General features: G+C 40.0%; 1 protein-coding gene across 5 annotated transcripts in view; it reads right to left on the reverse strand.

Annotated features, from left to right (window-relative positions):
- ganc (glucosidase alpha, neutral C) overlaps positions 1-27,220 on the reverse strand; it is a 68,734-nt gene that overhangs the window by 20,419 nt on the left and 21,095 nt on the right. For all 5 annotated transcript variants that reach the window (XM_033026699.1, XM_033026703.1, XM_033026700.1 and 2 more), the window contains 9 exons: positions 26,951-27,017; positions 24,002-24,098; positions 22,145-22,325; positions 19,709-19,862; positions 12,288-12,523; positions 7,549-7,675; positions 6,652-6,731; positions 5,442-5,585; positions 1,941-2,037 (listed from right to left, as the gene is read on the reverse strand). In XM_033026699.1, coding sequence (XP_032882590.1) covers positions 1,941-2,037; positions 5,442-5,585; positions 6,652-6,731; positions 7,549-7,675; positions 12,288-12,523; positions 19,709-19,862; positions 22,145-22,325; positions 24,002-24,098; positions 26,951-27,017 — 1,183 coding nt within the window. The remainder of the gene's footprint in view (positions 1-1,940; positions 2,038-5,441; positions 5,586-6,651; positions 6,732-7,548; positions 7,676-12,287; positions 12,524-19,708; positions 19,863-22,144; positions 22,326-24,001; positions 24,099-26,950; positions 27,018-27,220) is intronic.

Below are 27,220 nucleotides of genomic sequence, written 5' to 3' on the forward strand. Positions count from 1 at the left end.
GTGCCTTCAGAGCTGCTGGGTCTAAATTCTGGAACTCCCTAACCAAAACGTACTATCAGCACTTTATGTGATCAAAATCAGTTTTTGGAAACACAGATGGTAACCCGCAAGGATAAAATACTGTCTGGGTTTGGCTTGAAGGAGTTCAGGGAATTAGAATTCACTTCATGGATGGGAAGTTTGCCCTTGGCAAAGACCTTGCGGTAGGACAAAATATAACACTTTTAAGCATTCTACACATCCCATGCACACAGTTTTATACTTTATAGTTTGATTTTGCAGACCATGTAGCTCACAGCAGAAAAACTTCACCCAAAGGACTACAACAATTTAGTGAGATAGCTCACCGCTATCTTTGAGGATGATTGGGGATGGACAATAAATGCTGGCCTTGCCAGCAATGTCCATAACTTGCAAGTGAATAAAATAGGTTGAGTAACAGCCTTTGAAATCAGAGATTCAGATTTGTATGTACATCTACTATTTCCCACCGTAGTGAAATAACTAGGAACAGACAAGTCTGTGGCAACTTTTTGAAAGTACCAGCACCACAAGGGCAAATTTCAGATCACTGCAACCCCAAAATGACTCAGCACTGCCCCTCCCCAAGAGCTGCAGATCTTTACTCATACATGGAATTGGGTGTGCCCATATCTGAGCTTGAACATTTCAGAGTGCAGGGTCCAATAAATAGCTGAGCATTCAATATTGGGAGGGGCTCCTATGCCCACATGACTGGGCTGCTGCTTATTGCACCACTGGTGAGTACTGTGCACACGTCAATACAAGTGTCAGCCTTAAAGATCTTAAGAGTCTCTCAATGGAAAGGATCCCAGTCACAGAACTAAGACTAGATCTTGCAGCTGTTGACAAAGTTGCTGGCTGCTTTGCAATCACGGGAACATTTACCAATTCTTCTCCCTTCATTGCAGCTCAGTAATGTTGCAAGCCATGTCAACACTCCTTTCCCACTCCCAAACCGAACTGTCTATCCTTGGCCTTCTCCACTGCCAAGGTTAAGTCAAACACAAACTGGGAGAACAACATCCCATATTCTGTTTGGGCAATCTATAACCTAAAAGCATGAACACTGAATTCTATATTTTCAGGTAACTCGCACCCATTGTGTTATTTACTCTCCTGATCTATTAAAGGTTCTTTTGCCCCACCCCTCTACATTGCAGCCTCCCTTTCTTGTCTCTTTCCCCTCCACCACATGGTTCCACCACCATCTGCCCATCATCCACGTACTTAATCTACTGGGTCTCTTATTTCCTCCCCGTTGGTTTCATTTGCTCATCATCCCTCCTTCATTTAGTCTCACCACACATTCCTTAATAGCCTTTTGCTGTTTCAACATCATCTTCCGGCCTCTGTCCCTACCTTCAGCCCAACCACCCCGTCTCCATCTGGTTCCATCTGCCTGTCAACCCCCTCCTCACCTGGTCCTACCTATTGCCTGCCAGCCCTTGCTTCACTCCTCCCTTCACCTCTTTATACTGGCTAACTCCCATCTACACTTTCAACAAGAAATGTCAACTATCCCTCTGCTGCCAGACCCACTGAATTCCTCCAACAGTTTGTTTTTTACCCTGAATCTTAGCTTTTATGTGCATAAGATGGCTTTCTCACTTTATACTATTCTCTCCATAAATTGGGACAACCAGCACTTTAAACATCCTCTAAAGAACATGCAGAATGTGATACATTTGGATAAACAGAGGGTTTAGCATTCAGGAAAGCATGTCAAATTTGAGAAATCATTGCTACTTAACGATAAAGACTAAGTGTAAAGCCATTTAACTCTAGATGATCAATCCATGAAGTTCCAAAGAACTTTCACTCTCAATCACAATGCTGTTGTAAATTACCGAAATTAAAGGCTTAGACTATCAGCCAGTAACTCCATATCGCCATTAAAAGCTTTCAATTTCACTAACCATATCTCTGTGATCCCGCAAAAAAGGACCGAGTCAAAACAAATGGTCTTTCTTTTCCTCCAGATCGACGGATCAGACCTTCTGCCGTTGCCCTTTGCTGAGGCAAAACAAGAAAAATGTCAGCTGGCTTTCAGTTTATACGCGAAAACGAATGAAAATGTCCTTTTTCTGAGAATCCAGCAGGTTTACAGATAGGCTACCTGACAGGACTGAAAGAGTAGAGGGAAAGTAGCGAATATAAAGAGGTGAGGGGAAGGAATAGGGCAAGAGCTCGCAAGCTATATGTGGAGGCAATTGGGAAGGCAATTGCCTGAGAGGTAATGGTCAGGTGGGGGAGGAAAGAATAGAGACAGCAAGCTGCTGGGACGTGATAAGTGAAGATTAAAAGTTTGTGGATTCTGGAATCTAATAAGAAAGGAAGATGAAGTGATACCAAATAAGGAGGGATGGTGGCAGATGGGAACAGAGATCCAATGGAAGACGTCAACGTGACCCCACCACTCGCCACATCTTCCCATCTCCCCCCATGTCTGCCTTCCGCAAAGACCGCTCCCTCCGCAACTCCCTCGTTAATTCTTCCCTTCCCTCCCGCACCACCCCCTCCCCGGGCACTTTCCGTTGCAACCGCAAGAAATGCAACACCTGTCCCTTCACCTCCCCCCTCGACTCCATTCAAGGTCCCAAGCAGTCGTTCCAGGTGCGACAAAGGTTCACCTGTATCTCCTCCAACCTCATCTACTGCATCCGCTGCTCTAGATGTCAGCTGATTTACATCGGTGAGACCAAGCGTAGGTTGGGCGATCGTTTCGCCGAACACCTCCGCTCAGTCCGCAATAACCTACCTGACCTCCCGGTGGCTCAGCACTTCAACTCCCCCTCCCATTCCCAATCCGACCTCTCTGTCCTGGGTCTCCTCCATTGCCAGAGTGAGCAACAGCGGAAATTGGAGGAACAGCACCTCATATTCCGTCTGGGGACCTTGCGTCCTTATGGCATTAACATTGAATTCTCCCAATTTGGCTAGCCCGTGCTGTCTCCTCCCCTTCCTTAACCCTCTAGCTGTCTCCTCCCACCCTCCCATCCGCCCGCCCTCGGGCTCCTCCTCCTCCTCCCCTTTTCCTTCTTTCTTTCCCCACCCCCCATCAGTCTGAAGAAGGGTTTCGGCCCGAAACGTCGCCTATTTCCTTCGCTCCATAGATGCTGCTGCACCCGCTGAGTTTCCCCAGCAATTTTGTGTACCTTCGATATTCCAGCATCTGCAGTTCCCTTTTGAACAATCCAATGGAAGAAGTGTGTAGGTGTTGGATAATTTAAGGGGGGAGGGGAAAGGAACAGGGTAATAGGGGCCTAAGGGAAGAAGTGGGGTGTGTGAGAGTCCAGGGTAGATAGGAGGAATGAGAAAACGATACAGCAGGTGGCGGTTATCTGAAATTGGAGAATTCATTGTACCTGTTATTGGCTTGTAGGCTACCTATGTGGAATATAAGGTGCTGTTCCTCTAGTTTGCATTTGCCCTCACCCTGGCAACAGGCGAGGCTGAGAATGATAGGTCGGTGTGGGAAAGGCAAGGGGAATTAATTAAAATGGCTATCCACCAGGAGATCCAGATGGCCATCACGAACAGAGCACAGGTACACAGCAAAGTGATTGTCTGATCTGCATTTGGTCTTCCCGATGTAGAGGACGCCACATCAGGTGAATCTCTGCCTCGTCTGGAAGGGCTACTTAGGTCCATAGATGGAGGTGATGGAAGAGGAGTAGGGACAGGCTACACCTCCCATATTTTCAGAGGAAGGATGAGTGAACCAGGGAATCCTGGAAAAAATGGTCCCTGCAGAAAGTAGAAAGGGGTCAGGAGTGGAGGCTGGTGGGGTGGAAGGCACAGACTAAGGGTGCTTTACCACTGTTCTTTTTAGGGGAGGGTAGAACAGAGCAGAAGTGCGGGATATAGAGGAGATACCGGTGGGAACTTGGTCAACCATAGTGGAAGATTCCTGAAAAAGGAGGACATTTCAGATATCTTGGAGTGAAAAGCCTCATCTCGTGAACAGATGCAGAGGAGGAGGAGAATCTGAGAGAAAATTATAGTTCATATAAAAGATAGGGTGTGAGGAGGTGTAGTTAAGGAGTCCATGGGTTTGTAGTAAACGTCAGTAGACAGTTTGTCTCATGTGATGAAGACAGCAAGATCAAGAAAGCAGAGAGGATATGGAAATAGTTCAAATGAATTGAGGGCCACGTAAAGGTTGGAGGCAAAGCTGATAAAATTGACGAGTCCCTCATGGTTGCAAAAGCAACACCAATGCAGTCATCAGTTTAGCCGAGAAAGAGTTGAGGAATGGTGCCTTGGAACAAGGGCTGCTTAGAGGCATAGCTGGGGCCCATGTGAGTGCCAATGTCTATACCTCTTATTTGTAGAAAGTGGGATAACTCAAAAGAGAAATTGTTACGGGTGAGAACATGTTCTGCCAGGTGGAGGAGAGTGTTAGGCAAGGAGGGCTGATTTGATCCATGTTCTAGAAAGAAGCAGGGGGCCTGACGGCCTTTCTGATGGAGGATGGATATGTATAAGGACTGGAAGCCCATGGTGGGTGCCAGGGAATTGGAAGTTGTTGCAATAATGGAGAATATACAAGCAAGCAATGGTGGAAAGCATGCAAGCATGCAACTGTGGCAAGGAAGCACTGTTCTAGAAGGACCAAGATAGAGGCACTGTATGAGGTGATAGGTTCAAGAGCAAATAGAAACATTAGGCCAACCAAGGCAGTCCTGCTTTGACAATCCTGGGTAGAATCGTAGGTAAGGAATCTTAGGTAGAAATCCTGACTCATTTGGAGAGAAGAATTTGGAGATCTCCTTCCTGACACCACATTATGTGGTCAAAAGTAGTTCAGGAAACAGTCTGGCACGTTAATTTTGCCCAACACCTACATTTTATGAGATGATAACCCGTCAGGTCAAAAAGAGGTCTGGATTTGGTTTGTATTCACTGCAAGCATTCATTCAAGAGCAAAAACCCCGCATTTGTCAAAAGGTTACACTGCTAAGCATTCTGCATATTCCCTACACAAAAACTGACCGACCACCACAAACAATATGGTTTGACAACGTGGGGAACGGTAGTTTAAAACAGGAAAAACAGGTCAACACACCATTTATTGGGAATAGCGTTTGATGGGAATGAATAGTGCGAGAAACAAAAAAAAAAAACAAAAGTGGTTCAGCAATAGCTGATCTGAGTTTAACCCATAATGTATAATTGTCTCAGACTTTAACAAGCTTTACTGGGTTATCTCTCACCTAATACTCTCCTCATCCTCAGCATTAAAGTTCCCAGTTTAATGGTCATAAATGCACAAAACCTGAATACATTAAGGAAAAATGCATTGGAAAATCTAATTCTATGTGTGCATGTGTTTTCTCCATTATCCATATCATCAGTAAAGTCTAGCAGTTTCCAATAAAATATAATTAATAAACCAGCTGAATGGTAGAGTTTACCTGATAAAAACCATAGAGATTGTGCATTTCTCTGTGCTCCCATCCACCTGCATGTACAGCATCCTTAGGCATGGTCAGCTCCGGTGCACCGAACACAGCCGGCTCATTCATGTCATTCCACACAAAGAGAATGTCTGTTGAATCCTGCAACATAACAATGTATTCAATGCAGTAGCAAACTTCCCACTCAGTTTTTCCTCCCTAACTAAGGAGTATATTCTACAGGCAGTCATTGCCTTCCAATATTTTACTCAGTATCTCAAGAAATCCAGTCTCCACGAACTCCAAGGAGGTGAAACTGAACTTAAGTGGAAAAGCAAGGTGCGCAATTATAAATTACCAGCATGTATTACACCCCGTTCACATGAAGGCAAGGAAAAGAAAATCAAATGAAATGTAAAGTAACCTGACAAGTCATTAGAGCTAAAAAAAAAATACAGTGCTATAGTAACTCAGCAGTCAGGCAGCATTGCTCGACAATATGGATAGGCAACGTTTAAGATCGGGACCCTTCTTCAAACTGATGCAGTTACAGTTGCTTTGCATTATCATGAAAGAAAACCAGTATCACAATCTCATATGGATTCTATTACCAATGGAGTTCCAAATATGTACTAGAGTGTGTGCTCTCCCACACCCCCTCTCTTTTCCCCTCTTTGTCTCTCTCTTTCCATTCTCAATTCATTTGCTACTTCCTTTTTTGGCCTCCTTCTCTGGTTCCCTTCATTTTGGGCACCCTATTCTCGTTTTTTGTCGCCAGAATTAGCTTAGCACTTGTTTTGTGCTCTTCTAATTTGGAGCATTATTATCTATCCCATGTCTCACTGGTTTCTGTTCTACAAATCAGTCCTCCACTTCCCACAATTGTCCAGACAAGATCTGAAAAGTTTCTACACAGCAGCTAGCTGACATTTGCACACTAGCCTTAATCACATCAATTTTATGGATTCTATGGTACAAACATTGACACAAAATTTTCATTGTAATAATATAGACAGGCATATTGCAAAGTGAAGCGCTCACTGCAAAAAAAATCTCATCACCTGTGCATGGTGCAAGTACCACCTTTCTGAGTATCCTGAAATGCCAGCAATTAATATATATAAAAATTGCAACTTAGAAAGACATCAAATCAAAACCTTCCGTCTTTTATTTTTCTATCCTTTTGTGACTTTAAAATGAGCATGAAAATAATCTTTTGGATAATTACCTTATATTGATCTAATCCATGCTTGTCAGCATACCAGTTGCGGACTACGGGGTTTGTGAAATCTAAGTAGGCTGAGATACCTGGTAAAGCACAAAAACAGATAAAGTTTTTCCACAATAAAACCAGTCAAACATTGACACTGGAGATTTACTTCATTCTTTTTGAGATATTGCATTTCCGACTGACTCTTGAGGCTGCTAGGAACAGAGCAAGACTTGGGCATGCACTGGTACTGGTGGAATATTTTACATGAAACGCGAGTGATAATTAAATTCTTTATTTGCAATAACATGAAGAACAGTCAAGCAAGAGACTGTTCTGTAGACACAAAGCATGCTGCATTTTTATATCATTTTGGATAGCAGAAATGCAAGGTCAGTCACGTACACTTGTTTACAAGGTTAACTATTGTGATCCAGCAGTCTGTAATTTTTCCCTCAAAAACATGTTCCTATTACCAAAAAACAGGTCATGCAGGTGTTCAGGTTGTTGACTATGTGGGCCACTTGAACCAGGCATGTTTAGCCTTGCGCAGAGGGCAACTTAGGTGGAGTACAGTCCGATTCCCACAGAATGAAGTGCTGCTCATGTTCATGACAAAATGAAAGAACAGCTCTGTTCTTCCCACAATACCAGAGAAGAATCGAGACACAGCACACATAAAGAACTTACATTCATGCACAAATGATATTCATTCATAAACCTAGCACATCCCCAAGCACCTTAATCTTTTATGTTCAGTGTATAAATACAGTGTGAACTTTTGTACCAAGTGACATAGACCACTTAGAATAACTGGTCCTACTTCCACCTTTATGAGTGGATCCCAGATCTGGTCATTGGGTATGTCAATCTTTACATCTGATCTTCACTCAAGAGTTATAACTTTTCCCTTACCTGGCCAACAAGAACCTTGGTATTCCTCCCCATCTTTATCCATCACAAAATACTTCTTGGAATTGGCTTCGCAATAGATAGAGTAGTTTTTATCCACTTTGATGTGTGGGTCAATGATAACCACCAGCTGGGGACACAAGAGAAGATATTCTCAGCAACACTAAAGGAGTCTTGTTTTCGTCCCCCTCATCTTTCTTCTCTGTCACTGAAGATGTCTGATCATGTACAACAGTTATTGTCAGATGGCTCCAACAAGAAATCGCCACATTGGATGTACTGTAGCGATGAGTAATAAGAACAGTAAAGTATCTAAAATTCAGGGAACAACTTTCCAGTGGTATCAAATGAATGTGATGTTCAGTGTGAGAGAGCAGAGGGGAGGCAAAACAGAAGGTTTTTTAATTTAGATACCGTTGACTTTGAAGGATGTCAGAAATTAATCAGAATAATAAAAATACAAATACTCTAATTGTTCAACAAGTCAGGCGGTAAATATGGAAAACAAAAGCAGTGTTAATGTTTCAGGTCAACCTCCTTTCATTAGAATCAATCACACAGCTGATCAGTGGATCTGGCAGATCTATTGGCTTGTCAAAATTTAAATGAATGCCAGGAGATTGGCAAAGAAATATACAAAACAACAGCAAAGAAGCTGCAAATTCCAGAGCTGGAGGAAATACCCAGCCGATCAGACTGCGCTCGTGTAGAGAAAAACTGAGTCAATATTACAGATGGAGAACCAACAGCAGAATTGGCCAGTACTCAATATTGAATTCAACAATTTCAGATATTTCACTTTCTGTCTGTATCAGAACAGGCAAGCTTTTATTTCAGATTTACAGCATCTGCAGTTATTTTGATTCTCAAGACTTCAACCGATTCCTGAAGAATAAAATCTTGGAAATAGCAACAAGAACTGTTTTGAATATTTTGTGGAACAATGTGAGAATCAGTCTGAAATTAAAGGAACCAGCTTTAACAAAAGCACTAATCCCACAGAATGGGGCAGATTAAATATTTTACTTGCAAATTTAGATTGGAGGAGCTGTGATAGATGGTACAAATATTAAATAAGTGCAGACAAAAAAAAGTTGTTCTCATTAGTTGATGGTATAAGGACAGGAGGTCACAGATTCAAGGCTTTAAGCAAGAGACACACAAATAACTTTTTTTTAATCCAATGATGCATCTAACCTGAAATAGCTGCTTATGATGCTGTTAGAAGCTAGTGGAAATTAATAATTTTAGTGTGACATGAGCAGAGAAATGGAATTGGCTGGATCTCTTTAAAAAATAGTCAGCCTAGGCACAATAGACTGAATGGCTTTCAGTGCTCAGTGAGCACCAGCAAAGAGTTACAATGAAAAGAACCAGCAAAAAAGTGAGAAAGAAAAAATATTTAAGAATCAACCTAACAGTCGGCAAGTGTGTATGTACTTTGTCCGAACAAGCAGCCACCTGGCATTCATTGTTCGAGACTCAAATACAAATATAATTAAGTCTAAGGAATGAGAAGAGAACATGGGCAGAGCTACTGGGAAGATACCTTAAAAAACTTCCATAATGGAAGTTTGGAAATTATTCTTGGAATTGGCTTCGCAATAGATAGAGTAGTTTTTATCCACTTTGATGTGTGGGTCAATGATAACCACCAGCTGGGGACACAAGAGAAGATATTCTCAGCAACACTAAAGGAGTCTTGTTTTCATCCCCCTCATCTTTCTTCTCTGTCACTGAAGATGTCTGATCATGTACAACAGTTATTGTCAGATGGCTCCAACAAGAAATCGCCACATTGGATGTACTGTAGCGATGAGTAATAAGAACAGTAAAGTATCTAAAATTCAGGGAACAACTTTCCAGTGGTATCAAATGAATGTGATGTTCAGTGTGAGAGAGCAGAGGGGAGGCAAAACAGAAGGTTTTTTAATTTAGATACCGTTGACTTTGAAGGATGTCAGAAATTAATCAGAATAATAAAAATACAAATACTCTAATTGTTCAACAAGTCAGGCGGTAAATATGGAAAACAAAAGCAGTGTTAATGTTTCAGGTCAACCTCCTTTCATTAGAATCAATCACACAGCTGATCAGTGGATCTGGCAGATCTATTGGCTTGTCAAAATTTAAATGAATGCCAGGAGATTGGCAAAGAAATATACAAAACAACAGCAAAGAAGCTGCAAATTCCAGAGCTGGAGGAAATACCCAGCCGATCAGACTGCGCTCGTGTAGAGAAAAACTGAGTCAATATTACAGATGGAGAACCAACAGCAGAATTGGCCAGTACTCAATATTGAATTCAACAATTTCAGATATTTCACTTTCTGTCTGTATCAGAACAGGCAAGCTTTTATTTCAGATTTACAGCATCTGCAGTTATTTTGATTCTCAAGACTTCAACCGATTCCTGAAGAATAAAATCTTGGAAATAGCAACAAGAACTGTTTTGAATATTTTGTGGAACAATGTGAGAATCAGTCTGAAATTAAAGGAACCGGCTTTAACAAAAGCACTAATCCCACAGAATGGGGCAGATTAAATATTTTACTTGCAAATTTAGATTGGAGGAGCTGTGATAGATGGTACAAATATTAAATAAGTGCAGACAAAAAAAAGTTGTTCTCATTAGTTGATGGTATAAGGACAGGAGGTCACAGATTCAAGGCTTTAAGCAAGAGACACACAAATAACTTTTTTTTAATCCAATGATGCATCTAACCTGAAATAGCTGCTTATGATGCTGTTAGAAGCTAGTGGAAATTAATAATTTTAGTGTGACATGAGCAGAGAAATGGAATTGGCTGGATCTCTTTAAAAAATAGTCAGCCTAGGCACAATAGACTGAATGGCTTTCAGTGCTCAGTGAGCACCAGCAAAGAGTTACAATGAAAAGAACCAGCAAAAAAGTGAGAAAGAAAAAATATTTAAGAATCAACCTAACAGTCGGCAAGTGTGTATGTACTTTGTCCGAACAAGCAGCCACCTGGCATTCATTGTTCGAGACTCAAATACAAATATAATTAAGTCTAAGGAATGAGAAGAGAACATGGGCAGAGCTACTGGGAAGATACCTTAAAAAACTTCCATAATGGAAGTTTGGAAATTATTCTTGGAATTGGCTTCGCAATAGATAGAGTAGTTTTTATCCACTTTGATGTGTGGGTCAATGATAACCACCAGCTGGGGACACAAGAGAAGATATTCTCAGCAACACTAAAGGAGTCTTGTTTTCATCCCCCTCATCTTTCTTCTCTGTCACTGAAGATGTCTGATCATGTACAACAGTTATTGTCAGATGGCTCCAACAAGAAATCGCCACATTGGATGTACTGTAGCGATGAGTAATAAGAACAGTAAAGTATCTAAAATTCAGGGAACAACTTTCCAGTGGTATCAAATGAATGTGATGTTCAGTGTGAGAGAGCAGAGGGGAGGCAAAACAGAAGGTTTTTTAATTTAGATACCGTTGACTTTGAAGGATGTCAGAAATTAATCAGAATAATAAAAATACAAATACTCTAATTGTTCAACAAGTCAGGCGGTAAATATGGAAAACAAAAGCAGTGTTAATGTTTCAGGTCAACCTCCTTTCATTAGAATCAATCACACAGCTGATCAGTGGATCTGGCAGATCTATTGGCTTGTCAAAATTTAAATGAATGCCAGGAGATTGGCAAAGAAATATACAAAACAACAGCAAAGAAGCTGCAAATTCCAGAGCTGGAGGAAATACCCAGCCGATCAGACTGCGCTCGTGTAGAGAAAAACTGAGTCAATATTACAGATGGAGAACCAACAGCAGAATTGGCCAGTACTCAATATTGAATTCAACAATTTCAGATATTTCACTTTCTGTCTGTATCAGAACAGGCAAGCTTTTATTTCAGATTTACAGCATCTGCAGTTATTTTGATTCTCAAGACTTCAACCGATTCCTGAAGAATAAAATCTTGGAAATAGCAACAAGAACTGTTTTGAATATTTTGTGGAACAATGTGAGAATCAGTCTGAAATTAAAGGAACCGGCTTTAACAAAAGCACTAATCCCACAGAATGGGGCAGATTAAATATTTTACTTGCAAATTTAGATTGGAGGAGCTGTGATAGATGGTACAAATATTAAATAAGTGCAGACAAAAAAAAGTTGTTCTCATTAGTTGATGGTATAAGGACAGGAGGTCACAGATTCAAGGCTTTAAGCAAGAGACACACAAATAACTTTTTTTTAATCCAATGATGCATCTAACCTGAAATAGCTGCTTATGATGCTGTTAGAAGCTAGTGGAAATTAATAATTTTAGTGTGACATGAGCAGAGAAATGGAATTGGCTGGATCTCTTTAAAAAATAGTCAGCCTAGGCACAATAGACTGAATGGCTTTCAGTGCTCAGTGAGCACCAGCAAAGAGTTACAATGAAAAGAACCAGCAAAAAAGTGAGAAAGAAAAAATATTTAAGAATCAACCTAACAGTCGGCAAGTGTGTATGTACTTTGTCCGAACAAGCAGCCACCTGGCATTCATTGTTCGAGACTCAAATACAAATATAATTAAGTCTAAGGAATGAGAAGAGAACATGGGCAGAGCTACTGGGAAGATACCTTAAAAAACTTCCATAATGGAAGTTTGGAAATTATTCAAACAATTCCAGCTCTGACAAATAAGAATCCATTAAGAATGAATAATTTACATCTGTGACTGGCCTCCAAACACTGTAGAGACTGCCCATTAGATTCACCTTCCGATCTTTGGTTCGTAGATATTCCTGCATTTCCCGAGGAGCGGGAAATTTGGTCTTGTCCCAGGTGAAGTAGCGTTTCCCTTCAGTGTGGTCTATATCTAACCAGATAACATCACAGGGTATGTTGTGTGCATCAAAGCCAGCGTCCACCTGCTTCACGTCACTTTCATCCTTGTAAGTGTAGCGGCACTGGTGGTGACCCAGTGCAAAGAGTGGAGGAAGTGTCTGAGTACCTGCGGGCCAAGCAGAATTACTTTCAGTTCCTATTAAAAAAAACCAGCAAAATAGGAACATATACTGATGATCAGCACAAATCAGGAAGACCCTTGCTTGTGTTCAAAAGGGAACTGCAGATGCTGGAATATCGAAGGTACACAAAATTGCTGGGGAAACTCAGCAGGTGCAGCAGCATCTATGGAGCGAAGGAAATAGGCGACGTTTCGGGCCGAAACCCTTCTTCAGACCCTTGCTTGTGCTACTTGCTGCAGTTAGCCAGGCCCCACCATTGGCCTAAATGTATCTGTGCTGGGAAGAGGAAATTTCAAAATATCCTCCCACCTGATTATCTATGCAGATATCAATTCGGAACATGATTATGTTTAACTGCTGCAAATAATCAGCATATTAGGCAATATCTCTGGTGTTATATGGACATTTTTAGAGAGGCTTTGTTTCCAGATATCATGTAATGTTGGTTTAGTGCCGATTCAACTCTGTGGACTGCCTGCCAAGTTACCACAAGTTTTCAGTCAAATTAAAAAGCCCTTTGGGCAAATGTTGTACCCCTTTTCAAGAAGGGCTGCAGGGAAAATGCTGGGAACTATAGGCCGCTGAGCTTAACATCTGTAGTTCATAAGTTACTGGAGAGTATTCTGGGGAATAGAATATGCAGGCATATGTTTGAATGGAAAAATAAGACTAATACAAGGAGATGTGTTCGGAAGAGCGATGTATATGATTTTAAATTCATCTATTTGAGGTTCGGGAGCAGGGTCAGGTTCTATGTGTTGTACCTTCTGCTCGGTTATAGACCACCTTAGAAACAATATGCAAGATGTTAATATGATAAGAGGGGGTCAGGGAATAACATTTTGTAGTTGGAATGTCAAGGGAATTAATGAACCAATTAAAAGAGGTAAAGTTTTGGCACATCTAAATTTAATCAAAACAGATATAATATTTCTACAAGAAACACACCTTAAAAAGGAATCCCAACATAGACTTAAAGCTAAGTGGATCGCTGAATCATATCATTCCTCCTTTTCCCATAAGTCCAGAGGAGTTGCAATACTAATTCGTAAAGGAATACCTTTTAAGAACTCTTCAACAATAGTGGATATTGATGGTAGATATATTATATTAGTTGGAGAGTTAAATGGAGAAAAAGTGATTCTTCTTAATGTTTATGGGCCTAATTTTGATAACCCCAAGTTTTTTAATAAAACATTTAATAAAATTCCTGAATTTACACAATATAAATTAATAATTGGAGGAGACTTCAATTGTACACTAGATCCATACTTAGACAGATCATCAAGGCAAAAAAAAGTAAAATCTCAATCAAGTGTATTTCTAAATTCATTTATTAATACCACTAATATTAAGGATATCTGGAGAATAGAAAACCCAACGGGACGGGAATATTCATTTTACTCACCAGTACACAAAACATACTCAAGAATAGATTATTTTTTAGTTGACTCTACGTTTATCCCATTTATTTATAATTCAAAATACCATAACATTATAATCTCAGATCACGCACCTGTAACATTCATGATTAAATTAAATGGAATGTCCGAGAAACAAGCATATTGGAGATTTAACCCACAAATTTTGAACGAAAGATCATGCCAGGAATATATTATTAAACAGATTCAAATATTTTTTGAGGTAAATGACAACCCCGAAACACCTACTTCTCTTATGTGGGAAACGTTTAAAGCGTATGTTCGAGGTACATTAATTTCTGCTCAAGCATTTTATAATAAAGAGAACAGGATTAAGCAACAAACATTGGAAATTGAAATCAAGCAACTAGATATAGAAAATGCGAGAATGCCATCTACTTTAAAACATAATAAAATTGCTGTATTGAAATATAAATTAAATAAAATGTATTCAGAACAAGTAATAAAACTTTATCAAAAAACCAAACAACTACATTTTGAATTTGGAGACAAACCACAAAAATTATTAGCACGTCAGTTACGAAAAATGGAAGGGGAAAAAACAATTCATAAAATTAGAACAGAGACAGGAGAATTATTAAAAATGCCCAAGGATATAAATGATAGATTTCTCCAATACTATCATAACCTTTATTCAACTAAAACCGTAGCACAATCAGAAGGAATAGCAGATTTTTTAATAAAATGTAATTTAAAAGGTTTAGATTCAAACGATAGAGAATTATTAGAAAGGGAGATTACGATAAAGGATATTGAGGAGTCTATTGGCTCTTTAAAAATTGGTAAAGCAGTAGGACCAGATGGTTTAGGTTCCGAATTTTATAAAAAATTTTATGATTTGCTTAGCCCACGTTTACAAAGACTGTATGAGTATATCTATACTCAACAGAAACTTCCAGACACTTTAAATGAATCAATAATAACACTTATTCCTAAAGCTGATAAAGATCTGGAAGACCCGGGATCATACAGAGCAATTGCACTTTTAAATACAGATCAGAAAATTTTAACTAAAATACTAGCGCATAGATTAGGTACAGTGATGAATAAATTAATACACCCTGACCAAACAGGCTTTATTCAGAAACGGTACTCATATTATAATCTAAGAAGATTATTTAATATTATATATTCTAAGAGAATTATTAATGAAGATCTAGCAATAATTTCACTTGACGCTGAAAAAGCATTTGATCAGGTCGAATGGCCTTATTTATTTTCGGTGATGGAAAATATGCAGCTAGGGGAGAAATTCTGTACATGGATAAAACTGTTATATACAAATCCCACGGCTAGAATACTTACAAACCAAAGGTTGTCACCTAAATTTAGCCTATCTAGAGGTTGTAGACAAGGATGCCCATTATCTCCATTATTATTTGCGCTTGCTATTGAGCCACTGGCAGAAAGAGTTAGGGGGCATCCGGAAATACATGGGTATAACACAAAGGACACAGTGAATAAAATTTCTCTATACGCAGATGATGTATTAATTTACATTACAAAACCAGAAATTAGTATTCCAAACTTATTAAAGCTAATAACCCAATTTGGTTCACTTTCAGGATACAGAATAAATTGGAATAAAAGTGAAATTATGCCAATAAGGGAACATAACAAACAGACAATACAACAATTTCCATTTAAAATAGTAAATGAAAAATTTAAATATCTAGGTATTTATGTAACTAAGATATATACATCATTATTTAAAGCAAATTTCCCCCCATTACTGAACAAACTACATAAGAATATTCAATACTGGAAAACACTTCCTATCTCAATGGTAGGCAAAATCAATGCCATAAAAATGATTTTTTTACCGCAAATACTATATCTTTTTCAGACAATTCCGATATATCTGGCAAAAAACTTTTTTAAAAAATTGGACTCTATTGTTAATGATTTTATCTGGGATTATAAGAATCATAGGATAAACAAAAGACACTTGTGTAAATCAAAAATAAATGGAGGCTTGGTTTTACCCAATTTTTTGTTTTATTTCTGGGCAGTTAACATTAAAAATATGAATTTCTGGTTGGAAGAAATAGATCATCAACCAGACTGGTTAAAAATGGAAAAGGAAGATTGTTTACCTTTTGATATCGGTTCGATATTATTTGCTACGTCTAAATTAAACAAAAAAATTTATAGGGAAAACCCTATAATATTTAGTGCTATACGAATCTGGAAACAATTAAAAAAGACATTAAAATTAGATAATTTATCACTTTTTCTTCCAATTGTGAATAATCCTTTGTTTAAGCCTTCATGGTTGGACGGGGGTTTTACACAATGGAAGAATTATGGAATTAAAAATATGGGACAACTTTACAAGGAAGGTACTTTTCTGACATTTCAGGAATTGCAACAGACTTATGGACTTCGAGGAAATGATTATTTCAGATATCTTCAACTTAGAGATTATGTAAAATCGAACTCCCAAAATTTTCGAATTAGAAATTCAGAAATTCTTGATGAATGTTGGAACAAACATCCTAATACAGAAAAATTAATATCTTATATATACAATATTTTATTAGACAGTGACATTCCCTCGACGGACTTACACAGACAAACATGGGAAAAAGAATTAAATCAAGTAATAACGAAAGATACTTGGGAAGAAAGTTTGCAACACATACATCAGTGTTCACTAAACGCCAGACATTCTCTAATACAATTTAAAGTAATACATAGGTTACATTATTCAAAAACAAAACTACATAAAATTTTTCAACATATCTCACCTATATGTGATAAATGTCAACATTTAGAAGCTACATTATCTCATATGTTTGCAAACTGTATAAAAATAAAAAAATTCTGGGTAAATATTTTTAGTATAATATCTAAAGTAACCAGCATACAATTGGACCCAGATCCAAAATTAATAATACTCGGAATATTAGAATTAAATCAAACACTTAGAACAACACAAAGAAACTTTATTGATTATAGTTTAATAACAGGAAAAAAATTAATTCTAAAATTTTGGAAAGGCCCTACGGCCCCCACAATCAAAATGTGGATTATAGAAATGACGGAGACCTTAAACGTGGAAAGAATCAGATTTTCCCTGTTGGATAAACAGGAATCATTCGTTGGAACATGGTCTCCTTTTATTGATTACTTAAAGGGTCAGAATGGTTCAGCACAGGAACCTGACTAGCACGCGGGCTAAAGAATGGATGAAATATTATACTCTGAAATGTACGAAAATATCTCGAATGAAGTCTTTTTTATTTTAACAAATTTTTCCATTCTTCTCTAACTACCTTTTTTTTTTTTTGTTTGTTGTTTTTGTTTTTTGTTTTTCTTCTCTTTCTTTTCTTTCTTTACTTCATCTATCTCTTTAGTTCTATCTAGTTTAAAAAAAAAAAAGGTAAAAAGTATTGGAGACAATGTAATAATAATTGACATGTAATGATGTATTTTGGTTATGTACCTATCTCCAATAAAAAATATTTTCAAAAAAAAAAAAAAAAAAAAAGAATATGCAGGCATTTGGATGGGCAAGGAATGATTAGGGACAGTCAGCATGGTTTTGTACGTGGGAGGTCGTGTCTCACAAATCTGATTGATTTTTTTGACGACGTGAGCAATAAGGTTGATGAGGGCAGAGCTGTAGATGTTGTGTACATGGACTTTAGTACGACAAGGTGCCGCATGGTAGGCTGTTCTGGAAGGTTAGATCTCATGGGATCCAACGAGAGAGAGCTGAATGGATAGCAAATTGGCTCCATGGAAGAAAGCAGAGGGTGATGGTAGAAGGTTGCTTCTAAGAATGGAGACCTTTGACTAGTGATGTGCACAGGGTTCGGTGCTGGGCCCATTACTGTTTGTTATCTACATCAATGATTTGGATGAGAACATACAGGGCAAGATTAGCAACTTTGCTGTTGATACAAAAGTTAGTGGTTTTGCAGATAGTGAAGAAGGTTGTGAACGATTGCAGCCGGATCTAGATCGATTGGCCAGGTGGGCGGAGGAATGGTTGATGGAATTTAATACAGAGAAGTGTGAGGTGTTGCATTTTGGGATGTCAAACCAGGCAGGGCCTACACAGTAAATGGTAGGCTTCTGGGTAGTGTTGTGGAATACAGGTGCATGGTTCCTTGAAGGTCGAGTCGCAGGTAGATAAGGTGGTCAAAAAGGCTTTTGGCACTTTAGCCTTCATCAGTCAGAGTATTGAGTATAAAAGTTGGGAGGTCATGTTGCAGTTGTATTTAGAATACTGTGTTCTTGGCACCATGTTATAGGAAAGATATTGTCAAGCTTGAAAGGGTTCAGAAAAGATTTACGAGGATGTTGCAGGACTAGAGGGTGTGAGCTATAGGGAGAGGTTAAGCAGGCTGTGTCTCTATTGCATGGAGCGTAGGAGGATGAGGGGAGATCTTATAGAGGTATACAAAATCACGAGAGGAATAGATCGGGTCGATGCACAGTCTTTTACCCAGAGTAGGGGAATCGAGGACCATAGGACAAAGGTTCAAGGTGAAGGGGAAAAGATTTAAAAGGAATCCGAGGAGTAACAGGTGGGTGTATGGAACAAGCTGCCAGAGGAGGCAGTTGAGGCTGGGACTATCCCATTGTTTAAGAAACAGTTGGACAGGTACATGGTTAGGACAGGTTTGGAGGTTTATGGACCAAGCGCAGGCAAGTGGGACTAGGGTAGCTGGGACATTGTTGGCCGGTGTGGGCAAGTTGGGCCGAAGGGCCTGTTTCCACAATGTATCAATCTATGACTCTAAGATCTAATAGAGTTTTTGGTTACTGCAGATCTGTTCCCCAGTGTGAATCAGAGGTTTCATGAAAGAAGCAGACACTGGGGAAAGGGAAAAGTATTGAGCACAATATATTACTTTTTGATTGTAGGAAATAGTCACTTACACATGAATTTATCAAGAATAGTATAGAACTTTTTAGGATTTTAATTAAGGCGTATTTGGAGTAGTATGTGCAGTTTTGGTCACCCCATTACAGGAAGGATGTAGAGATTTGGAAAGGATGCAGAAGAGGTTTACCAGAATGCTGCCTGGTAAATAGGATATAAATTATGTTGGACAAATTTAGATTATTTTCTCTGGATTATCAGAAGTTGAGGGAAGACCTGATAGCATATAAAATTATGGGAAGCATTGGTAAGGTAAGGTAGGCAGTCAGGGCCCTTTTCCCCAGAGTGGAAATATCAAAAACTAGAGGGAATAGCTTGAAGGTGAGAGAGGCAAGTTTTAATGGAGATGTGCAGGGTACGTTTTTTTTCCACAGAGAGTGGTGAGTGCTTGGAACATGCTGTCAAGGCTGGTGGTGGTGGAAGATACATTAGTGACATTTAAGAAAGCTTTTAGATAGGCGCATGGAAATGCAGGGAATGGAAGACCATAAGAAGGCAGAAATGATTAGTTTAACCTGGCATTAAGTTCAGCATACACATTGTGGGCCAAAGGGCCTGATCCTGTACTGTACTGTTCTATAGTAAATTCTATATATACAAATATATATATATATATATATATATATATCTGGGAAATGTAATTGCACAACTTTAAATGCGTTCATTCATAAAGATGATCAAATATCTTTCCAATATTAAACCACATAAGCAAGGCTGATAATTTTAATTGTATTCTGGACCACAATATTGCTGAGAACATGCTGAGAACATTAAAGTATCCTGGTCTACAATCTGCTTATTTACTTGCTTACAGTCAGGAACCATCGTACCTGTAAGCCTTGAGTATTGGTTGAACACATCGAAAGCACTGGGACCCAGGAGAATATATACATCGATTATCCCACTCTCAGACATCCAGCGAACATCTGTCCTCAACGGTCTATCATCATCTTCCTTTAACTTCTTTACCCTGCCTGATTCTCCCTGGAATCAAATGTTTAGTTACTGGCACACCGATGACAAAACAATTTCAATTCATTATAGATCTTTAAGTAGATCCAAATACTCCTGGTTCACTGCAGACAAATATCAATCTGGTTTTGGTGCCTCTCTGAGAATGTCTGACACAACCTTGACAGGAACACAAAGTTGTAGCAAACTCTGGAAATACCGAAAGAAGAGAAGGAAATGATTGCAACTACTCTTTAAGAATGTTGCAGAGATTTCCATAATGAGATTTGTGTCCCAAGTTCCACTCTATACAATACTCAGGGAAAACCGAGTCATGGTTGCAGATTGCTTTTGCAACTACCATAAGGTAACAAAAATAGGATACTGGAGCTGAAGAAGAGAATGAATAAAATATATCTTATTTCTGACATTTGTTGATCTTTTGTACCCCTTTGCAGAGCTTAGGATTTTAAAGAGTCCAGCTTGAAAATGCATGCCGTGCATTTCTGCTAAATTTAGAAGAAAGGAATTTCACATCCTCTTAGTGAGGACTGCAAATTAGCACTGCGAGACAACCTCAATTGGCCCTTCTACCATCTTCATACTGTCAAACTGCTTGAGCAGCATTCAGAATTTGGTAAGCGGAACATTCCGATAAATATCTCGGAAAACAAATTCACTGCCTTTGCATCCCATTTCCCTTGCCACTGATCCCTCTACCTGTCTGTGTCTGAACCAGATGTTGGTGTTAGAAACCAAAGAGTTCTACCATTAACTTACATACCAAGACCAATTTACAGGGGCCAATTAACCTACCAACACACACATCTTTGGGATGTGCAAGGAAACCAGAGCATCCAGTGAAAACCCATGCACTCATAGGGAGAACATGCAATCTCTACAAAGAGAGAACCCAGGGTCAGCATTGATTCTGGATTGCTGGAGTTGGTGAAGCCCTATTTTACTTGCTCAGCACTGGGCTTCTTGCCTTCAGCCTCCAAAACCCTAAAGCTCTGGAATTATTTCTGGAAACCCCTCAACCCTCTGCCTCATCATCTTTCTTTGACATTCCTTACAAGCTACACTATTGACAAAGATTTGGCACAGTGGCACAGCGGTACAGTTGTCTTACAGCCCCAGAGACCTGGGTTCGATCCTGACTACGGGTGCTGTCTGTATGGAGTTTGTACGTTCTCCCCGTGACCGGTTTCCTCCTCACATCTTCCAAAGATGTGCAAGTTTGTCGGTTAATTGGCTTTGGTAAAAATTGGTAAAAATTGTCCCTAATGTGTGCAGGATAGTATTAGTATACGGGGTCTAAAGCCTAAACTTTTTAGTGTCAGATTTTAGCTGATAAAACATGTATAAAGCCCCTTGATCCACTCTGCTGAATTAGTGGTATAAATACAAATACTTTATGGGGTATGTGAACTGACATTGTCCAACACATAATATGCATTAGAATATTCTTGGAGATTTTGGGGGCGCTACCTAGGGATCCTTTTGAACAGAACTTGTTAAGGCATATTAGAGCATAAGAGATTTGGGATAATATATTGGCACAGATATTGGAGTGGTTAAGTAACAGAGTTGCGATAAATAAATATTTTTCTGATTGACAATCAGTAGTTGCCGGGTACCAGGGGGGTTCAATGTTGTGTTTACAATCCATATTGATGACTTGGATGAAGGGACCAAGTGCACTGAAGCTGGTTGTACTAATGATACAAAGATAGTTGAGTTAGCCATTTTTGAAGAAGACATAAAGAACCTGGAGAGGGATATAGATAGGTTACGTGAATGGGCAAGAATCTGGCAGTTGGAGTACAATGTGGCAAAGTGACAGCTTATCCACTTAGGAAGAAAGGATGAAAAGGAAATTATTTTTATGAAATATAACTCCAAATGTTGTGGCACAAAGGGATCGGTAGGTCTAAGCACATGAAACACAAAATGTTAGCATGCTGGTACAGTGAGCAATTAGAGGATGCATCCCAAATGTTCTACTACTGGCCAGCTGTTCGTCAAACAATAAACATCACATCATAGTTTACCAGTTTGAAGAATCAGCATGTTTTCATAGTAACAAAAACCCCAGTGCCAGCAGTAATTAGAATCAGGTCATTGAAACTGGGCTCAGTGTGGAGAAACAATCTTCAGGCATGTGTAATATTTGGAAAGACACAGAAATTTGATTTGTGTAAAAGATGCAAAATTAGAAACTAAAGCTTCATATGTTTACTGAAATCATATAGAGCATTAACTTAGTTTCTTTATATACAAGCACATGACAGTAAACACCACTCTGGTCTTACCTTATTCTCTGTGTTCGTACTGATATCCACCATAGTTTCAGAACTATTTAGCCAAAAAATCCCCAAAGTTTTCTTTGTTTTGTGTGCAAGGAGGAGAGGTATAGAACCATAAATACCCATTCGGCTGTTCAACTTACAAGCAAAAACATTCAAGTTATAGAGCCTGTATGGTTCTTCTTGACTGCAAAGACAAAGATCAACAAACTAATGATTGGTCACGTTTTAATTGATATGACCCTGACTACACTTATGTCAAAGTGATCCAGCATATTGATTCATTGCACAATGCATTAGTCATTCCCTGAACATTCGGTTCATATAGTAGTAAGTAAATGGGCCTTGAAAATCAGGTCATACGTATCCTATCCAGAGTGGCTTAGTTGATCTCAGCAGGGACAGTGGATAAGGTAATCGAGCTATCAACTCACAGCACTAGCAACTCCAGTACAGTCTTGATTTCCAGTTCTGCCTGTGTGAAGTGTGCATGTTCTTCCTGCGGGCGTAGGGTTTCCTCCTACATCTCAAAGACATGCTGGTTAATGGCCACTGCAAAGTACTCCCAACAAATAGGTGAGTGGTAGAATCTTGTGTTGGGGCAGTTAATGGGAACACAGGGAGAAAAATGTCAATTACTGGCTTAAGTTGCTATCAGCAGGGATCTCAGCTGTAGGGCAACAACAAGAGCCACTGCCTCATGGCTCAAGCTGAATAGTGTAAAAATGGGTACTTAATGTTCGGCATGGACTTCGTGGGCCAATGGACCTGTTCCAGTGCTGCTTCACAAAGGTTCTAGTAATATCACAAATGGCTGGAACACGATATATTTATAATATGGTAGGGGCAAAATTATGTGTTTTCTGACAGACTTCCTGGCAGAAAAAGCTATGATTTAACTGTCATGTGCCCAAATCAGGCTTGTGAAGTTAGATGGCGTAGGTTGCCTGTCCTTGAACAATCATTAGCAGGATGAGGAGACAGAGGTACACTAATGGAGTTGTACTCAGCCAGCACGTTCAATAGGGATAATCGTAAGGGTTAATGCGAAGAAAGTTGAAAAGCAACTCAACCAATGGACTGCCAAATGGCATCCATGGACCTGCTCCTTGAGTCAACGCAAATGATAATCGTACTTGTGAGGATATATTGATGCAAAATGTTCATATTTTTATTTCCCATTGACAATCCATCCCAATCGAACTGTTATTAGCTCTGTCAGGTTTACATTATTTCATCCCAGAATAAATAATTGAATCCTATGATCATGAGTCTGAAAGAATCTGCTATGTGGGTAGTCGATAAAGAATGGATCGATTGGGCTTATGTTCACTGGAATTTAGAAGGATGGGAGGGGATCATAGAAATATATAAAATCTTAAAGGATTGGGCAGGCTAGATCGAGGAACAATGTGCCCAATGTAGGGGGAGTCCAGAACCAGGGGTCACATTTTAAGAATAAGGGGTAGGCCATTTAGGACTGAGATGAGGAAAAAATAAATTTGCCAGAAAGTTGAGAATCTGTGGAATTCTCTGCCACAGAAGGCAGTGGAGGCCAATTCACTGGGTGTATTCAAGAGAGAGTTAGATAAAGATCTTAGGGCTAACGGAATCAAGGGATATGGAGAGAAAGCAGGAATGGAGTAGAAGCGTCTCGACCTGAAACGTCACCCATTCCTTCTCTCCAGAGATGCTGCCTGTCCCGCTGAGTTACTCCAGCTTTTTGTGTCTATCTTACTGATTTTGGATGATCAGCCATGATCATATTGTATGGCGGTGCCGGCTCGAAGGGTCACTTATTTTCTATGTTTCTAGTCGCTGTTGTTACAAGATTCTGAAGACTCTACATAAAAAAGCTTGTACCTTGTGGTTTTCAGCCGTAGACTGTCCGTATGTTCTGGAATTCCATAAACATGCTCAAACCCAGGCAGCGAGAAATCCAATCCAACAGATGTAGGGCCTGTTATTGTCAGAAATATTCCAAAAGGCAATACAAAATTTATAAAAAGTCTCCGTATTATTTGAAACCCAACTCTTTTTAAAAAAAAGTTTTTTTCCAGAAGATAGTTGCTACTATCTGACATAGACACAAAATGCTGGAGTGAGTCAGTGGGACAGACATCTCTGGAGAGAAGGAATGGGTGGCATTTCGGGTTGAGACCCTTCTTCATATACGGAATGGTCTGTCCACAGCAGAGGCCTCAACTTTGTACCCTTCTGCCCCCACGTCAACGAGTTCCGGGTCCGCCACGATGTAGAGCTCTTCTTCCATCACCTCCGGGCCTTTTTCTATGGGAAGTAGTCCTCACCACCCAGTGATAACCCCTTCTCCTGCCTCCATTGGACACCCTCCTCTTGGCCCTCTACCTTCTTTAGACCTTTTCAATTCCAACTGCCGGCGGGACATTAACCGCCTCAACTTTTCCACTCCCCTTACTTACTCTAGCCCCTCCCCCCCCCCCCCCCCGAACTTTCAGCCGCTCACTCTGCTGTAACAAAATCCGCTGAGTTACTCCAGCATTTTGTGTCTACCTTTGATTTAAACCAGCATCTGCAGTTCTTTCTTACATTATTATCTGACCATGATCCCTGAAACATATCCATATCCTCCTTGTTCTCATTTCAGCCATCATTAGATTGCCTCCATGGGATGCCACCCTTAACCTCCTTCTCTCCTTAACCATAAGGACAGAAGAAAAGACAAATCTTTCTTGAAAAAAGTATATCATCCCCATTGACTTGGGAATCTTTAGCCCATGATTCTTCAATATGGAAGAGGAATGTTCAAGATAGTTTTAAAAATCTCAAGTCTATGCATCAGGAAACACATGGAGGCACTACAAAAACACCGACGCAGAATGCATTGCCTCATAAACTACTCGTCAGCCAACATCTGCCCCGTCAGCCACTTCCTTCCCCATCTGTGGATGAGTCTGTGGTTCCCAGGTTGGCCACAAAACCCTCAATACTGGAGTGAAAGCAAGTCATCCTTGATATTGACAGACTGCCTACTGAGAAGATGACAATTATGTGGATTTGGTCAAATACCCAACTGTTACAATGATGGTGAGGCACCGCAGTAAAAGTAACAGATGTAAATGTGTTCCGAAATGGGTTGGATTCAGAGTTCAGTCTCAGCTGTGAAGAATTATCAACAGATGAGAAACTTTACCTCACAATAAAAAAACATTATGGATGCTGGCAGGTAGACAAAAATGCTGGAGAAACGCAGCAGCTATGGAGCGAAGGAAATAGGCAACGTTTCGGGTCGACCCTTCTTCAGACTGATGTGAGGGTGGGGGCTGGTAGAAGAAAGGAAGAGGTGGAGACAGTGGGCTGATGGAGAGCTGAGAAGGGGAGGAGAAAGCAGGGACTACCTGAAATTAGAGACGTCAATGTTCATACCACTGGGGTGTAAACTGCCCAAGCGAAATATGAGGTGCTGCTCCTCCAATTTACGGTAGTCCTCACTCTGGCCATGGAGGAGGCCCAGGACAGAAAGGTCAGATTTGGAATGGGAGGGGGAGTCGGATTCGGAATGGGAGGGGGAGCTGGAAATATGGATGCTGGAAATCTGAAAAACTCAGCAGGTCAATCAGCATCTGTGGAAAGAGACACAAAGTTAACTTTTCAGGTCTGAAGAAGTCTGAAGAAGACTCTGGCCCAAAACATCACCTATCCAATTTCTCCAGAGATGCTGCCTGACCTGCTGAATTACTCCAGCATTTTGTGTCTATCTTTGTTGCTTGAGTTATTCCAGCACTCATTTAACATTTCAGGTTACAGAACATTCTCAGTTTCTTATTTTCCTCATATGCTGCCTGACCAACTGAGTGTTTCTAGTGTATTGTTTCCTTTTATTAACCTTGCTATTTCGGTCACAAAGCAGAAATGTGCAATCAGGCAGCAATGTGCAAATCAACCAACAAACAGGAGAGACTGGGGAGAGTTTTTCCAGTGGTAACCACGAAGCCACAGCAGACTGTGGTGATGCATGTGTCCTCCGTCAGCAGGCCAGGCTCGCCCATTATCTCCAACAGGCAAATCGCTAAGCCCTTCCATGCTTGTCCCCGATGCCTGGAGAATTGGGTGAAGATATCCAAGATGGCAGGGGCAGCCGACGCAAGGAACAAAGGACCATTAACCAGACCAGCTGTGGGAAGCAGTACAGTGCACCTCAAAGGAGGAGTGGGCCGTAAGAGGCCCTACAGCAGCCTGGAGCTTGGCTAGATCGGGTGCGGCTCCAAGAGGTCAAGCACATCGACCGGAATTGACCTGCAGCTGCACGGAGTGGTGGAGCAGCAGTGGAGGACTCCAATGGCTAAATTTGGCAAGGCCAACCCTGCAACGTCGCCAGGGCAATGAGCCTTCGTGGCCAGATAAAGAACACTAACAATTGGGACTTGAAAATTGTGGCAAAACCTGGTGACTCTCGTATATTGTCTTAGTGTACTATTCCTATACACTTGTACTGAATCTAAAATGTGTTCATGAAAAGTAATACTTTTACTGAACTGTATGCAAAATAAAATGTCACTGTACCTCAGAACGTGTGACAATAATGTTCCACAGAACTATTGAGACTTTTTTGCCTTTGTTATGGGTTGATGTGATTGCAATAGCTAAAAGAAACAGTTAGAAGAATTGAAGCCTGAAGAAGGGTCCCCACCTGAAACGTCACCTATCCATGTTGTCCAGGGATGTTGCCTGACCCGCTGAGTTACTAAAGCATTTTGTGTCTTTCCTAAAATAAACAATTACCTAACCAAAGGTTGCAAGCTTTAAGAAATACTTCAGAGATATATTGCTTACCATTGGCTTTGGTGTCTATGAACTCATGAAATTGCTCTTTCCACAATCCTTGAACATCTTCACTCTCCTGAAAGTATAATTTAAAATATAAAATTACCTCACAATTTGCCTCTTTCCATGGTTAATCTATCCAGGCACAGTTTTAGCAACAGGCATTAGTGATGTAGTGTAACTCGTGCTGTTCACGATCTTTGTGGAACAAAGCGATATTTGGCCGCAGTAACCTATGCTAGGGAGGGATTTTAACCATTAATAACTGCACAAGGGTGG

The sequence above is a fragment of the Amblyraja radiata genome, chromosome 9, assembly GCF_010909765.2.
Source record: "Amblyraja radiata isolate CabotCenter1 chromosome 9, sAmbRad1.1.pri, whole genome shotgun sequence".
Lineage (NCBI taxonomy): Eukaryota > Metazoa > Chordata > Chondrichthyes > Rajiformes > Rajidae > Amblyraja > Amblyraja radiata.